The sequence below is a fragment of the Aptenodytes patagonicus genome, chromosome 4 (assembly GCF_965638725.1).
Source record: "Aptenodytes patagonicus chromosome 4, bAptPat1.pri.cur, whole genome shotgun sequence".
In the NCBI taxonomy this organism is placed as follows: domain Eukaryota; kingdom Metazoa; phylum Chordata; class Aves; order Sphenisciformes; family Spheniscidae; genus Aptenodytes; species Aptenodytes patagonicus.
Genome location: NC_134952.1, coordinates 83,575,603 through 83,591,194, shown reverse-complemented (window position 1 = coordinate 83,591,194; position 15,592 = coordinate 83,575,603). Strand labels below are relative to the sequence as shown.

The window sequence follows — 15,592 nt, the reverse complement described above, 5'->3', positions numbered from 1 at the left end:
TACTGTAGTACACGTGACGGGGTGCTAGAGAGGCAGCTTTCGTACGTATACCTGATATTACAGTATCGAACGTCATAATTACTAAAGCAAACCCGTCTCCTTAGAAAGTTTTCATGTTCCATCGCGAACTCACGTCTTTCCTACTTATTATTGCTGCTCAAGGCATGGGTATTTATTTAACGATTTATTTAAGATCTATTTGTGCTTTTCTACATCTTTGTAGGCGCAACCAACTTTTCTGGAGCGTACAACTGATCACGAAAAGCAGTCTACTCAACCAGAGGACTTGCATTCTATTCAGCCACGTTTCGAAAGGCAGCTGTTACCTACCCAGGGAAGTGCAAACCGCCCCATCGCCCTCAGAGGAAAAGAGGATTCAAACGTTCTAAAAAGGTAAGTTAAAAATTAAGCCAAAACCAGTCTTACCTGAATCAGGCAACGAGTTGAGATCCGCACACAGCACCAGAGGGATAGAGTTAGGATCTGCTGTTGGGCTACCGGGCCTGCTTGAGGCTTTCTCGAGGATATTTTTCAGTTCCGAGACAAACATCATAGTCTGAATGAGTTTTACATCTGAGTATTCGGGGTCCCAGTGCATGTGGGCATTGGCCACAATAAGCAGCTGTTTGTCCACATGAAGCGATTTCATACCTAGACAAACAAATACATTTTTATCAGTGAACGGCTGATTGTGTGAATATAGCAGATTCCCCCCCGTTAACATTCAGGGTCTAGCTACTAAGGACTCCAAGTCAGACACACCAGCAGACGGATGTACTTTCGTTGCTGGAAAAAAGGCATTACCTGAACCACTGTTCCTTTCTAAATGAGCAGCATTTACATAATATTACGTGACTAAATCTCTCCAATATAGGAAAGAAATAGCCAGCATAATCTGATACCGTTACAATTCCTTTCCTTCTCTACTGCCCAAGTGGTCATCACTTGACCGTGCACCACTATTCAATATTTAAGGCACAAGGGAGTTTCCTGACTCTTAGCCGCCACGGTACGGCAAATTGTTCCCTTGGGAAAAAACTCAATCTGCTTAAATGAATGCAGTATGAACCTGGCTGCTGCAAAACACTATAGCTGTTTTTACTATTTATTTGAGAAACAGTACTCTGAAAGATGGGGCATAAAGTCACAGGCAGCTCCTTCCAGTCCTGCGATTTAGACATTCTCCTCCTTTGAAGGGTACACTGGAAACAAGCGATCAAAACACCAGACCGCAGACAGAGCAGGGTGGCAATTTTAAGTATCTTGAAATTGTCTACTGCATCTGATCAAACTTAATGAAAATGTGACAGTCAGTCAATCAAGTGGCATGAAAAGATACCCGATAATCTCATTCTTCCACATCATACATTAGCACTGTCATACAGTCCCTGGGGGAGGACAGAAGGATTCAATCAAGGGGGAAAAAAGAGAGTTGAAAATAGAAGTTGCACATTACCGACAACTATTGGTAAGAGCATACACGTGTAAACACACTGACCTTGGAAAAGCTTAATTCTTCAAGTAGAATTTAACAGAATAAGTAAGCAGGGACAAAAGCTTGAAAGGAGAAAGCTAAATGCTGGGCATCTGGCTGCGAGTGCAACGTACCAGGAAATCATGTCATCCGTGTCCTGTCTTAGCCACCGATGGGCTATCATTTCTCAAATTAGCACAGTGAACAGCATTTGTTCATCTGCAAGTACTTGGTTACCACCGCCAATGGCAATAATATTCTAGAGAGCCGTACGACCTAAAGAATAACTCATGCCTTTACGTGGAACTGAATAATCAATGAGAGAACCACGGTCGTACTCACTTGCTCCAAATAATTCCTTGTGCACCTCTAACACCACGGCAACTCCGATGTTGTCCTTCGTCATCACTCTGTTTAACATAGCTTCCGAACCTTCAGAGTTAGCCATTGCCACCTGGTTGAACTCCACTGTATGCTTCTGCACCAGCGTAAATCTGATTAAACAAAGAGAATCGCCTGTGAACACGTGTGACGTATAGCTACGTGAAAAGACATGGTTTCTATCTGCACTCCAGTCTACCACGTCCGAGGAGAGAGCCTGCAGGACAGGGTGAGGCCCATTTCTTTTGTCCTCTCGTTTTACAAAAGTAAAAACAGTTCTAAGAAATATTCCCCCAGTCAGGATCGAGCTCTCGGTCTGGCAAGTGAGATACCCTCGGGGGAGACGAGATACCTGGGGCTTAGGAAGTGTTTACTTGTTTCAGCGTAGCACTCCGAGAGGACTGTTCAGAGCAACGCTCAGAGGTTATCGCACCTCCGCAGGAGTGTTGTAGGCAAAAAACTAAGATGAGACAGTATTTAAAGGCTTGCCTTTTACTTTGGGCAAATGCATTATTAAAAACCAGCTTCTTTCAAACCACTAGCTAACACCATTAGCTTTGCAAAATTGTTTTTTCATTCCTTTCCAGCCTTAGGGTGCCTGAAAACACCTTGCTTCAGGACAAACTGGAGGCTACCTATTGAAAGGGGGTTTTTTTGGTTTTGTCCTTTTAGAAATTTAAAAAAGAAGAAGTATTAATAGCAAAAAAAAAAGTATTTTTTCTGTTTTTTAACTGAGAGCGCCACAGCATAATAACCAGTTCTGTATATATCCTTGTTAGTATCAAGGTTTGAAGGTTTGAAAAACATCAGTTGTTTGTTTTCACAGACTTCCTCTATTCAAAACCAGTGAAGTTGTTTTTATACATGATCTGAAAGGCATATTTTTGTTTCTGGAAGCAATGAAAACTCTGAAAGGGAGCTAAAGCTTTGGCAACTTCCATTCTAAATACTGAAAACTGTTCCGAGGGAATACTCAGAGGGATACTCGGTGTGGTACAATCCATGAGCAGTTTACACAAATGAGAAGCGTGAATGCCAGCACCCCTCCTCCCTTCCCAATAGTCTGATGCTTTTAGTGTAGCAGAACTTTTTGGATCAGGTATTCAATGATGTAACGTTTCAGTTCATAAAAGCAGAGAATATTCTGTGATCCTTTGGCAGTAATACCTCTTTTAATGCCTGAAGCACAGCTTATAGATCTTTAAAGATTAATCTTAGAGGGGTGAAACTTCTGTCAAGCAAGGCAGAAGTTTGTAGAGAAGGTGAAGTATTTATTAGATTTGCCAAAAATGCGCACACGAAGCGCGTAAGGTTTTACTCATACTAGCTCTCCTGGAACTTCCATGTTTCTGAAGAGGTATCTTTGTTCCTAGTGTGACAGGAACAGAAAGACTCTGTTGCAAAAAGAGCAGCAAAAGGGAAGGGAGGATCATTCCTTGTAGTGAACTTTTTATCTTTTGTTTTATAGCACAGTACTTTGGTTACCATGCATCCTGAGAGAGGAAAGCTTTCAGACCTCAATCAAGCGGGTTTTAAGGTATTTTAAAAAAGCTGCTTCTGCCCCTTACTTTTCAGTTTTGAAGAATATTGCACAGCCATCCACATGCTTCTTCTCCTGCTCAGACATGATTTTGGCACGTGACTTTGGAGAAAAGAATCCATCGTATCCTCGTTCTTTCAAGGCTGGCAGAAAAAGGGTGAAGTATTGCTCTGTTTCCACTTCCTGGAATTGAACACAAATACCTTAGGCTAACAAAGTCAAGTAAACCCTTCCTATCGCTGTATGGCAACTTGGGCCTGCCTTGGCTTGCAGTCAGCAGCTCTCACCAAAGCGAAAAGCTTCTGTTGGCACACATCGTGTCACTTCCTAGATTAATGGCCTGCTGGAAACAGATTTGCATTCCTGGATATCCTGGAATCTCCCCAAAAGGGAAAATGACAGGTGTATTTTGAATAGCAATAGATTACATCTGCTATTTTTGACATCTGAATGCGGATACCGTCCTAGGTTAAAACTTCTGATAGGTCGACAGATATCCAGCAGCAATTAATATTTAATCTGGAGAGCTCTTTCACACAAGGGTCTCTCGCTGTTCTGTAACAATACATTTCCTTTGCAGTAACTTTCAGTCTCCAAGAGGATTTCAGAGGTTGATCTCTTGAGGTTTTCAGGCCAAGGTAACTACTCTCTTCTTGTGCAAGATTTTTGCCTACCAGAACTTGCTTAAAAAATGAAAGATCAGTTTAAAGGCAGAAGCGTTCAACTGTTCTAAACATCGGCAATAAATTTCTAACAGGATACAGGTACCAATGACCATCGATATTTAACTTTGACCATGAGAGTCCCCTTGTTTGCCAATGAGAGTATTTTTGAGACTTTAACTTCTGTACCAAGCAGGAATGGACTAGGAACAGTGGCGTTTGGGGTTATAGCATTCTACAGTCTCCCCTTCTGCAGTAAACCCCGTACACCCAGAGGGACAATATTTAGGATGCTTATCCGAGGGGGAAAAGACTCAGATCTTCCAATGCAAATTACCTACGAATTTAGCTAATTTTATCTCACTTACTTTGTCTCATTTCATAAAAGACAAGCCAATGCGTAAAGAAGGAGCTGTGCACACAGCTTGTATTGGTAAGCCCCAGAATTTGTTAGCAAGCAGGCGAATATGGTGTTTTCAAGGGAGCATTTCATTCTAAAGGCGGAAGTTGAGGTTTTCTGTTTCTGATGAAAAATACAGTTATTTTCCAATTACCTGAAGACTAATGATATCTGCATCACAGTTGACGATTTCTTCCATGATTCCCTTTTTCCTGTACTCCCAGTTGAGTGCCCAAGACGGGCAGTAGCCATAGAGCTGCCGGGTGGCATATTTATCACACAACACATTGTAACACATAACTGTGAATGAAGCTGGAAGGAAAGAAAGAAAGGGAAAGGTTATCAACCTCTGAAGATTACAAATGCTGAACTTATCCAAGCCAAAATACTGAATGTTACACGGTCTATTCTGGAGGGCCTACTGAACACAAGTCAGTGGGCTTATTCCACTGAGCGTTTCATGAGCAGGAGAAAAAAAGGCCCTGCTGAGCCAGCAGTTACCATGTAAGGCTAAACTCTTCCTGAAAAAAAATCAGCATTACTACCAAAACGAGGCGGCGTCCTGTGCGTAACAAAGCAATGCAATCCCATTTTGCAGTCAATTCTTTGTTGCCTTTGAGGATGGGGGAGATCTAGGGGTCGGCAACCATGAGGAACAGTCTCTCTCTGGATTTGGGGGTAAGGAGAAGGAAAGTAGCAGCCATTTCAGTGATGCAGTCAAAACCCAGTATCTATTGCATGAGGTGCCTTGATAAAGCAACTTCAGGCTTAAGTGACCTGTACAGTTCTAAAGCAAAAGCAAAACCAAGCTGCCAAAGAAGCTGTTACTATGTCATGACACCACAGCATCAGAGAGAAATGCTGCTTTAGAACGCTTCAATTTTAGGCAGTCTGATTCCAAAACATTTGTACAATTTTCCTAGCACCCGTGCAACGTTTCTAAGTTGTATCAAGTTGTATCTGTGTCTATCAAGTCTAAGGGGGAGAGAGAGGTCTGGGTGAGGGCAGGGAAGAGAAGGAGAAATGAAGTCATAAATTAGCAAGCACCTAATACATTATTTGGTCGCATTTTTTTAAAAAAGAGAGAAGTCAGCATGCAGCTCATCAGATCACTAAACCCGAAGCACACTTCTTTCACACACACACTTCTCAACTCCCTTAGAGTTTACACAGATTAAAAAAGATAGGTAAATCCAACGTCCTAGCACCACGCCACTGGGAAAAGACTGCTCATATTTGCAGGGAAAGAAGTGAGGTTTTACTGTGAGGCTACCCCACAGCTGTATTTTTTTATACTCGTAGTCAAAGAAGATTTCCACTGTTCAGTTTCAATTTTATAGTAACAACCAATTGGCTTGTTACAGTTTCTAACATGAAATATTCCACAGCTCACTCGCCTAACGCTATGCTTTCTAATGACTTCTGAATTCTGTCGCTGCTCAGGAAGCTTGATTTAAAAAAATAAAACCAAAGTCCGTAAAACTCCACCGAGATACTGATTTGTAAGGGAATTTGAAACAGAAATGCAGAACTTAATGTTGTGGTGGCTTATAGGACTTTTGGCATTTCCCGTTTCTTCCTTTTTTTTTTTCTGGTTTGTTGTTCTTTAATATAAAAAAAGTGACAGGTGACCTTAACTGCAGCATTAGCCTGCCTAACACACAACCGAGTTAAGTTTTGAAGACCTGCCATCTTCACGCTTCTAAAAAGAAAAAGCGTAGAGGACTGCCACGTTATTCTTGCTGGTTATTAATCCGATCTTCTGCAATAACAATGTTAGCATTTTTCTTCTTTATACAAGCTCACGGATGCTTTTTGAGGGCTATATTCAGGTTGTGCAGGGGAAGAAGAGCCACCGGATTTGGGCAGCCTGAAGAAATGCTGCCTCTTGCACTTTACCAAAAGCAACAATAGAGGGCATTAAACTAACTTCAGTACCAGGCACTCCACGGGTTTACTTGCAGATAGGGACTTCTCAAAGTCTCACTTCAGTCAGCCTGTGCACGGACACGGCATTTGTACGCAGTTATTTTACAGTTCTCATTATTTCCAGGAAATGAACTCTTTAAAAAAAGCTCTTATGCTTGGGCGTCGGTGGCTGGAACAGATATGAAAAAGCCTAACATGGAAAAGAAACGACTGGCATCCCGTTCAAATTACAAAAATCATATTTACAGCATAGCCGTATGTTTATTGTTTTAGTACAAATGAACGCAAATTGCTCTTTGCAATCTGATCCACGTAAGGCAGAAGACTTCTCTGCAAATAAAGCCAAAGAAAAGTTTTTCAGCGCATCGTTGTGTGAACATAGGGAAAAGAACCACAGATTTACCTGAGGGCAGAATTTGGTCTCGTTCTTTTAAAGTAATCCATGGCCTTGGAGGCAGCTGCTCTGGATGAACTAAAAAACATTTAAAACCGTGATTAATTCAGGGTTTACATTTATATGTAAGTTACAATTTCTAAGTCAAAATGATGACTGAACGGTAATGTTCCATAACTGTGCTTTGGAACCCCAACTCCCCAAGTCTTTTTACGTTCCAGGGGAGGCAAAAATCATTTAAATGGCTAGCTATAGTAAGAGCAAATTTGTCAGTTCTAAGATTCACGACTGTTTTTGTCTCTTGCTTTCAAAACTCAAAGCACCACCGAAATACTCCTGCACCTTGAATATACTGCTGAAGAAGGAGGGGTAAATCCTGTAGTGGTTCAGACACCGTATACTCGCCTTCTCCAAGAACCTCATCCTGTATCCATCATTCCTGCAATGGTGTGACTTTGCCATCAAGTGGCAAAACGGAAAGCTCAGTTACGGAACCACGAAGCAGGATTTAAGTCAGGTACTAGATATTCTTAATCACTTTGGCATTTCCAGATCTAAATTTGACATTCTGCCTGCATTTGGGTTATAATTTCTAGCGGAAAGTATCAAAATGGCTTCAGCAAGGAAGACTTTGCACTTTGTTGGTAATTGAAGGGTTTCAAACAGAACAGTGGGAACAACTGGCTGTAACATGGTAACATGGGAAAAGCTTAGACAATATATGTCATCCTCTTCCACTGTGTGCAAGTGTGTGTGTGTGTGTACGACTAGAACCACTTGACAAAAATGCAAAAGCAGTTTAGAAAATACTCTCCCTTCAGTGGTTCAGATTCTTGTTTTAGCAGCAAATACTGTCAGAAATGCATGCTTTTAAACCACTTCTGGCAATCAGATTTGTAGGGCTGTCACCTGCTAGATTGTCAAGCATGTAGTTCAGTAGCTTTCGAGTTCCGTCTGGATCCTGGTAGAGGCTGAGAATATCTTGTGATAAAGGATTGCCTGCCAACAGCATAAAACAACAACTGGGTGATTAGCTGCCTGACTTTCTTCAGGCTTTCCAACCAAAGAAAATCTCCCATAATGAGAACAGACAAATTGACTCAGAAGATATTTAGGTTGCTTAACTTGGAACTGTAGAATACCACAGTAACAGATGCTAAAGAAATAGCTAGCACACATAGACTCTCTTCCTTCGACTCACCTCAATCAATAATACCGTAGGTTAAAGGGCTTATTTACCTATCTACAGATTTGAAATAGGCTCGTAAGGAAGTTTAATAGCATTAAAAAAGAAGAGCATTGTTTTCCAAACTGGCTGGTCATTTTTGCTACAAGCTTAATATCTCAAATAAACTGTAAGAAAATGCTGAGGTAATACACGAAGCTTTTGAGCCCAGCCCCCTCAGTAATTCAAGAGTACTCCTAGGAATATTCAACTGTAAAGAACTCACTCACCTTTCAAACCTAGGGTTTGTAGCTGGAAGAGCCGTCCAAGTTCATAAGGCAAAACCCGTAACAGATTGTTATTTAAAAGCAATTCCCTGCAGCAAATGCAAGAACACTTTTGATGAGTATCACTTCAGAAGAAAACTCGTAAAGCGCTATATGCCGCTCATCTTCAAAGATGACACTTTTCACCCTGAATTTTTTTGTATTACGGAAAGATGTGCCAATCTTCCCATTTCAAAGCACAACCAGAATACTTTCATTAGGAAAAGAAAAGCCACAAAACCCCCAAAACACAAAATTAAATCAGGGAGAATTTTAACAGCAGGCAATTGCCAAGTGTCAAAGCATGTTTCAGAGCAGAAGACTACATAGCTTACAGACATGTATCTATAGAGATCAGAAAAGAAGGGTAATGAACCCAAAAGTAATTATTAGAACTGAAGCTTTGCACCAATCTTGAATTTTTCAGAATTATTTTAAATACAAGAATGGAAAGTAAAATAAAATTCTCCGTCCCAATCCCAGAATACAGATTTTTGAAAAGTTAACCAGAATAATTTATCCCACCTGAGAGATACCATGTTTCCTAGTTCTGCTGGTAAACTTCTGAGTTTGTTGGATGACAGATCCAGGTAAACCAGATTATGAAGCTTGGCAATATCAGGCGGAATGCGAGTAAGATTATTGTCATTGAGGTGCAGAGCAGTCAAGTGCGTCAGCGACCAAAGTGACGTACTTAAGCTCCGCACTCTACCTAAAAAAGAAAAGCAAAGAACCACCTCTTCAGTCAGGTCTGCGCTCTCAAACCATCAGCTACAAACTATGGGGAAGGTCAGAATATGGGATTTCCAGCGTGGAAACCCTACCACTTCACTGGAACACTCAGTGACGCTTGCAGAAGATACCTTCGTGTATCTTCTCTACGAGCAGACTTTGAATAATTATCTAACCCTCCCAGTTAAAAGGATAGAGACAGAGGTACAGTTCTAGGGAAGCAGATGTGCTACCCAAGAACTCGCGTCCAATCTGAGTTGGTGTTTTAAATCAACTGGGCTGAATGTGAGCCAGCCAAGCTCGAAGGCAATCTGGTAAGTCAGTTACTCCTCCTCCCCCAACTCAGAAAAGCTGTTTTCACAACAGCATCCCCTGTCTGAAAGCGTCTGGTGCGATTCTGGGGCACCAACAACTCCCCCGAACCAAAATTCAAAACCAAATCAACTCACCCGAGATCTCTAATTCAGCCCAGTGCGACTTCTTCCCGTTGGCTACCTCTTCTGCTGACATGATGGTGTAAATTCGGCGAGGATCTGGAGGATCATATTTTTCCTTTGGCATCCCTGTTAGTCTGAAAGACCATCACAACCATTACTGTCTGCCACTCCACAACACTTCTTCATTTCTAGCCCGCCAGGAGATTATCTTCCCCAGTGACACTCTGCAAAAACACGTGCCCTGGAGTTTATGTACAATAAATATTATGCTGACGTCCGCCCAACTGCTCCCAGCGCATGGAGTTAAGCAGGTGCTCAGACCTTTGCAGAATATGGGCCCGTAACGGAAAAGGGCATTTCTTCCTACAAAGTCTGGTCTTCTGCAGTCATCCGCAGCGTTACCCTGTGCTGCCCCGATGCAGACTTTCTGGATTTCCTAGTTTATCCCTCAGACCGAAGCATAACCTACGTCATTGCCGAGTTATTTGTTGTGTGCAGAACCTGCAGACAAGATGACAGTGTTTCGCTATTCACAGCGAAAAGCACACGGATTGCTCCCTCCCGTAGTTTTCCCAGGGAACCAACGACTGAAAGGAAGGCCCTTCTCTTTGCTTTTACAGCAATTATTTTCAACATACAAAGTCCTACTTCTGCACTCCACTTATACAAGACTTGAAATTGCAGTCTGAAAGGGAAACCGCTCAATTTTTCCATCAACTATCTAGCTTTTCTGTTTTGTGCTTTTTCATGCTCACTATCAGTCAAGACCTTTTTACTCCTAATGGCCTAGGAGACATAAAACGAGCTCAGGTAAAATTCTCATCAGTTGTTCTTAGGCATACAGGGCTTCAGCCCAGTCCAAAACTTTAATATCAGATGCACTCATGTCTTAAGGGTGAGCTTGCGCACACACAAATTCAACTGATCTCATTTTCCAGATTCTTGTCAGAAGAGAGCTCCAATGTCCCGTTCAAAAACCATACACTTTCCAGATGAGACGGGGAGAAGTTTCCCTCCATACTTCCCCAGACCGTTGTGCTGAGAAAGACTGCGGGGGGAGAGGGGTTGTTTGGTTTAAAAACATAAGGTTAGCTAAATTTCATGTTCGCTGGTCTTTTCCTCCCCAGACACACAAAATACACAAACCTTGATTTTATACAAAACCAGAGCAGCTGGTCTACAGGATGCGTTTTTTCCCTCATACATACGTCTCTACCACAACTGGCTGCAATAGCTGTCAAGGTCTTAAAACAACTATAACTCGTTTGGTTTGCTGAACTGACAAGACAGAAAACTATGAAGAATTTGAAGAAACTAGTTCAGGGTTTTTTTTTCAGCTAGTCCAACTAAACAAAGATCACACGTCCCCCTTTACAAGCTTAAAGTACTGCAGTTTTTTCCAACTGATGCAGATAGATAGCCAAAACAGTGTTCCGGCATTGCACAGGAGCAGGAGTTGTCAGGGCTGTCCCCCGCGAAGGGTCTCAGTTACAGCTCTGGTTCTTCCTTCCCCGATGAACGCCCAAGGAAATTCCATTCACACTGAATTAAGGCTCCCTGTTGCAAGCACAAGGCAGATGTGAGCCCCACATCCAATTATAGCTGACTTCTATTTGCAGGTGAAGTCATACAGCGAGGAAAGCTACAGGGTAAGAGGATTCTGCACTCACGCTGCTCAGCTGCAGCAATTCAGTTCGAGGCGATGAATGAAACAGATTACTTAAGGACACGGGATTAGACCTGAAATCCTTCGATCCTCGCTTCAGAACCCCAAAACCGGGAACGGTACTTCCCAACACAGAGTTACAGGCTATGCTTCGGAAGTGCTGCATCTCTGGTGCTTGGGGTTTGCTGGATTTATCTTCACTGTTAAATACATTCACGTGCAGAAGCAGGGAGCAACCCCGGCCGCAAGAACAGATTCCTCACAGCCCCTGACGAGAGACCCAAGAGTCCTATTTCACCTTTTCTCCCGGGCATCCTTGCCCTTAGACACGTATGAAACTAATCCACATTCCAGTGAGTCTCGACACGACTCTTCCTGGATTTTGCTAGATCCCTGGAGCCAACCAGAGACATCCAGCAGAGCCGTGAATCGCCGCTGAGACGGGGGGCCAAGACCCAAGCATTGGGAGAGCTTGCAGTCCCTGGCAGCTGTGGAGAGCACGGTCCCAGTCCCACTGCCTGCGAGGAAGCACATCGCAACGCTACCGTACTTTGTATTAAAGCCTAATTGCCTCGAGTAGCACCAAGTGTATTATCTAGCATGCTACTCCATACGAATCTTATGTGATATACACTCGAATCAAGACCACAGCCCTAGCATTTCAGACACGGCATAAACGGAGTGAGCCTGTCCATGCCAAAAAGCAGCAAGCTAGTTTTGCAGCAAGTAAAGCTGTCACGTCACTGTCACAGAGTTACCTGCAATGATCCTTTAACAGAAAATGAGATTTCATTACCTGGCAATATTTATTTCATCCTCAAGGCATACTGCAGATTAGAAGGGGGGAAACCTAAAAACTGGGTGGTGAAAATCAAGCAGAATACCAACAAAAGGTTAAGGGTTTATGGCAGAAGGGAGTTTTTTGGATCTTTAAGTCTTAATCATCAAACATTTGAACTGACCCAGGATGGGTCTTCATTTTGCTTTTTATTCTGTCGTATCTTAAAACAATTTGTACTTCTACCACATCTGCACCTAGGACATTGCAAACTTTGCTGTCCAATACTCAGCATCAGCATCTGGGTGAGTGCTCTGTGAAACACGCTGTGCTTACCCGGTCTTCGCATTCTTGTTTTCTACAGCATAATATTATAGTAATATCAGACCCAGGCAGATGCAAATTTTAGTTTCTGCATACTGAAACTCCTCCCTGCCCTGCATACTGCTGGCAAAAGCTTTGGCCACGGTCGCTTCCTATGGGGTTCTCGAGGTACATTTCCAGCGGGAAATTATTTGTATTTCTGCTCGACGTTTCATCGCAAGCCAGACACAGATGGCTAACAGCTCAGGAAGGCTCAGTCCAGCCAGGGGTCCTTGCAGTCACACGCACGTCGATTCAAAGTCTTGAAGCGGCAGTGGTCTCCTCCAGCTGCTCAGCAGCCTCGCTGGAAACCAGAGCGGGGCTTGCCGTTCCCACTTGCAGACCCCAGCAGCTTCGCTCCTCCCAACAGGGGAGAAGTCGGACAAATATCCCAGGGCCTGGTGATGAAGCCTTTAAAACCGTGGTGGTTAGACCATCTGAGTCACCCCACGCTCATCCATACCTGCCCGCAGGCCAAGAGATGACCACTGACCGGGTGACACCATCAAAAAGCTTCAGGATTACCGTTTCCTCCTTGGCAGGGAACCCAATTATGTTATGTTGAAATATCGCTCATTATGAGAAGTGCTCTGCCAATTTAAAGCAATTTGCGGCAGTCAGAGGCCTTCCAATGAAATGAGCCCTGAACTGCGAGTCAAACGACACGCACATCTTTCAGATATTAGTCACTTTAATATTATTTTGAAATAGTAGTGAGTCAGTAGTGAGCATCAGTGTAATTTCCACAGTTACAGAAAAGGGAAAACAAACCTAAATCAAATATATATTTTTTTTTTCTTCTGCGTAACAGCAACATTGAGCAAGACTTGAAAGCCATGTGTATTTTTTTTAAGCAAAAATGAATTCTGCCTGGGTTCCCAACTCCTATCGTTCCCATCTCCCCCTCTGCTTGTCCTGGAACTAAGCCAGTATCCAAAAATCCCAACCTACTTTTGCTCGGTCTTCAGGGAGCTACACCGAGTTCCCTGAATCAGTCAACCCCAAAATCGGAGTGCTGTCACAAGGAACAAAGCAGGAAGACCCAGCCGGGGACGTGGGAACTGAAGTAGCACTGATTTAGGTCAGCTTGAGCTGTTGCAGAGTCGCACCCTGCGGGTTCTAGCAAGGCCTTTGCTAAAATTCGGCTAACACAGGTGTGACACGAGCAGAATATGTGCACTCAGTTTCTCTGCTTTTCAAATGGGACCAAAAAAAATTCTTGCCGGCTTTTCTTCTAAAGAGTTCCCTTGGAAAACTTTTGAAGCTACTAAAACTTGCTCTCCACTACAAATCTAACCATGTAAACTTAAATAGTATGACCCTGATATCGTGTAAATTAAAGAAAACCTGAATATGAGAACATCAGTGCATTAGTAAGAACAATATTTAAGCTCTGAACAAACTTTGAAATCTGGGGCTCCTAACAATGTCATGCTTATGCACTAACTCTTTGGCTACAAGTCCATCCTCAAAAGCCTAGAGGTGACGGGCACAGCAGGGTTACTCAGCTGAAACCTGAAGTACGGTCCCAGGTGAACTTAAGCAGCTCTAGCTCAGCTGTATATAAAAAGGGCTACCGGGAGGTTATGTGGTTTGGAGGTGTTGCAAGTGGTGCGTCTGTGGCTGCCTTTTTTTGCACTCTTGTTCTTCTATGCTGTTGTATTTGCTGGTTTTTGTGCATGGGGCACACTGACTATCAGTTAAAGCCAAAAAAAGGAGTCATGTAACAGCACTGAAGGCGCGAAGGGTGTCAAAGAAGAAAGTTTTGAGCTATCAGGCTGCGTCACAGGCTTTTACTCTGAAGACGTGTTTTTTGGGCAACAAACAAGAGGAGCTTCTGCACACTTGGGGTTTCAGACAACCAGGTAATAACAGAAAAAAGCACTGCTCTTCTGTACTTAACTGTCTAAGGCCTTCTCAAGTTATACGGGTGTGGAGAATATGAGATAGGGAGGATATAGGTAGCAGTATGAAATATAAACTGTGATTTTTCTTAGGGAGAAGCTGAAGGCAGCCCTACAAATCGCATCAACACAACAAGAGGAAAAAAGGACACTATGCTAAGGATTAAGACATATTTTAAGTAGTAGTGGGGTTTTTTTTTGTATGGGTGGGGGAAATCAACAGCAGCTGTGAACATAGAAAATCTCTTCCATTACACAGCACATCCAAACACACCGAAGTTACGATCTCAGGGTCGCTATGAGAGATGAACTGCATCACTATCATTTTTAATAAAGTCAAATCTCTTCTTCCAAAGGCAAATATTCCCCATCAAGCAGAAGGATTAACGTATGTTCAGCAGAAAGAGAAAGCCTGCTCAAAGCTGTCCAGAATTGGAATCTATGTTGCAGGAGGACTTTGAAGCCAGATAGGTCACAAGTCCCTTAGAGCTATGTGCTGCTGCAAAATAATGACGAGTCCCTTCCCCAGAGAGGTTAGAAGATGCATTTCTTAAATTACGGTGACTATAATGTGTTGTTCTGTTTAAGTTCTTTCATACCTCAATGCATAAATGAATTGTCTGTTTCTAACGAGGAAGCAAATTGAAGAGTTGCAACTTCATCTCGCTTCAGCCCTATGTTCATGGATGTGTTGGCACAAGTCAAAATCCTCGCCTCCAGCAGAGTGATGTTCTTTGTGATTTTTTTTTTTTTCAGTCTCTGTATATAGATGAGTCAAACTGCCAAAGCTTTTTGAAAACTATCCAGCAGACGGCCCTGAATCATTCCTCCTTCCTCTGTGCAGTAACAGCTTACTGTCCATCCACTTCCATACGGTGATCCCTCCCAGGAATTAAAAATCCTGCTGGCTGACGAGGCCAGAGTGTGTGCATGCGCATGTATACATGCAGGCACATGTTATTTAACACTGGAAAGTTGGACTACAAGCTGGAAAATAGAGCCATTTTTATCTATGTATTTTGTAAACAGAACTAAATGGTTGCAAAGGGAGGGAGAGGAAGGCTACTTGTCTGTAAAAAGCGTGCTCTGTTTTTATATGAGCGTATGACAAAAGTCTCCCCATTTCAGCCTCCCGACGGAGAAGGGGAAGTACAGCCAACACCCACAAATACAAAAACTGACTCAGAGTACTTTGTGGGGGTGGTGGGTGAAGGTCAAGAAAATAAGGTATGTTAAGGGTATGTTAAGGGGATTTAAAACAAAACTGCTAATGCTATGATATGAATAGGTGTGTTGGCCTAAGGTAAACTACTTAGTATATCAGTACATACAGTATCTAGTGTATATCTACTAGCAAGAAAATATGCATGGGGAATTTTGATAGCCTTTTGCTTGGATCTGAATTTTCTTCATTGTGCTTTCCTGCAGGAACATGTTCAAC

General features: G+C 42.7%; 1 protein-coding gene across 4 annotated transcripts in view; it reads right to left on the bottom strand.

Moving 5' to 3' along the window:
* Nucleotides 1–15,592, bottom strand: part of CNOT6L (CCR4-NOT transcription complex subunit 6 like) — a 38,302-nt gene that overhangs the window by 8,143 nt on the left and 14,567 nt on the right. For all 4 annotated transcript variants that reach the window (XR_012995267.1, XR_012995266.1, XR_012995265.1 and 1 more), the window contains exons 2-10: nucleotides 9,453–9,574; nucleotides 8,797–8,983; nucleotides 8,236–8,321; nucleotides 7,690–7,779; nucleotides 6,790–6,858; nucleotides 4,612–4,769; nucleotides 3,424–3,578; nucleotides 1,817–1,968; nucleotides 427–651 (exon numbers count right to left, since the gene is read on the bottom strand). Coding sequence is in view for 1 of the 4 variants with exons in the window: in XM_076337425.1 (XP_076193540.1) it covers nucleotides 427–651; nucleotides 1,817–1,968; nucleotides 3,424–3,578; nucleotides 4,612–4,769; nucleotides 6,790–6,858; nucleotides 7,690–7,779; nucleotides 8,236–8,321; nucleotides 8,797–8,983; nucleotides 9,453–9,564 (1,234 nt within the window). In the remaining 3 variants the exon portion in view is untranslated. The remainder of the gene's footprint in view (nucleotides 1–426; nucleotides 652–1,816; nucleotides 1,969–3,423; nucleotides 3,579–4,611; nucleotides 4,770–6,789; nucleotides 6,859–7,689; nucleotides 7,780–8,235; nucleotides 8,322–8,796; nucleotides 8,984–9,452; nucleotides 9,575–15,592) is intronic.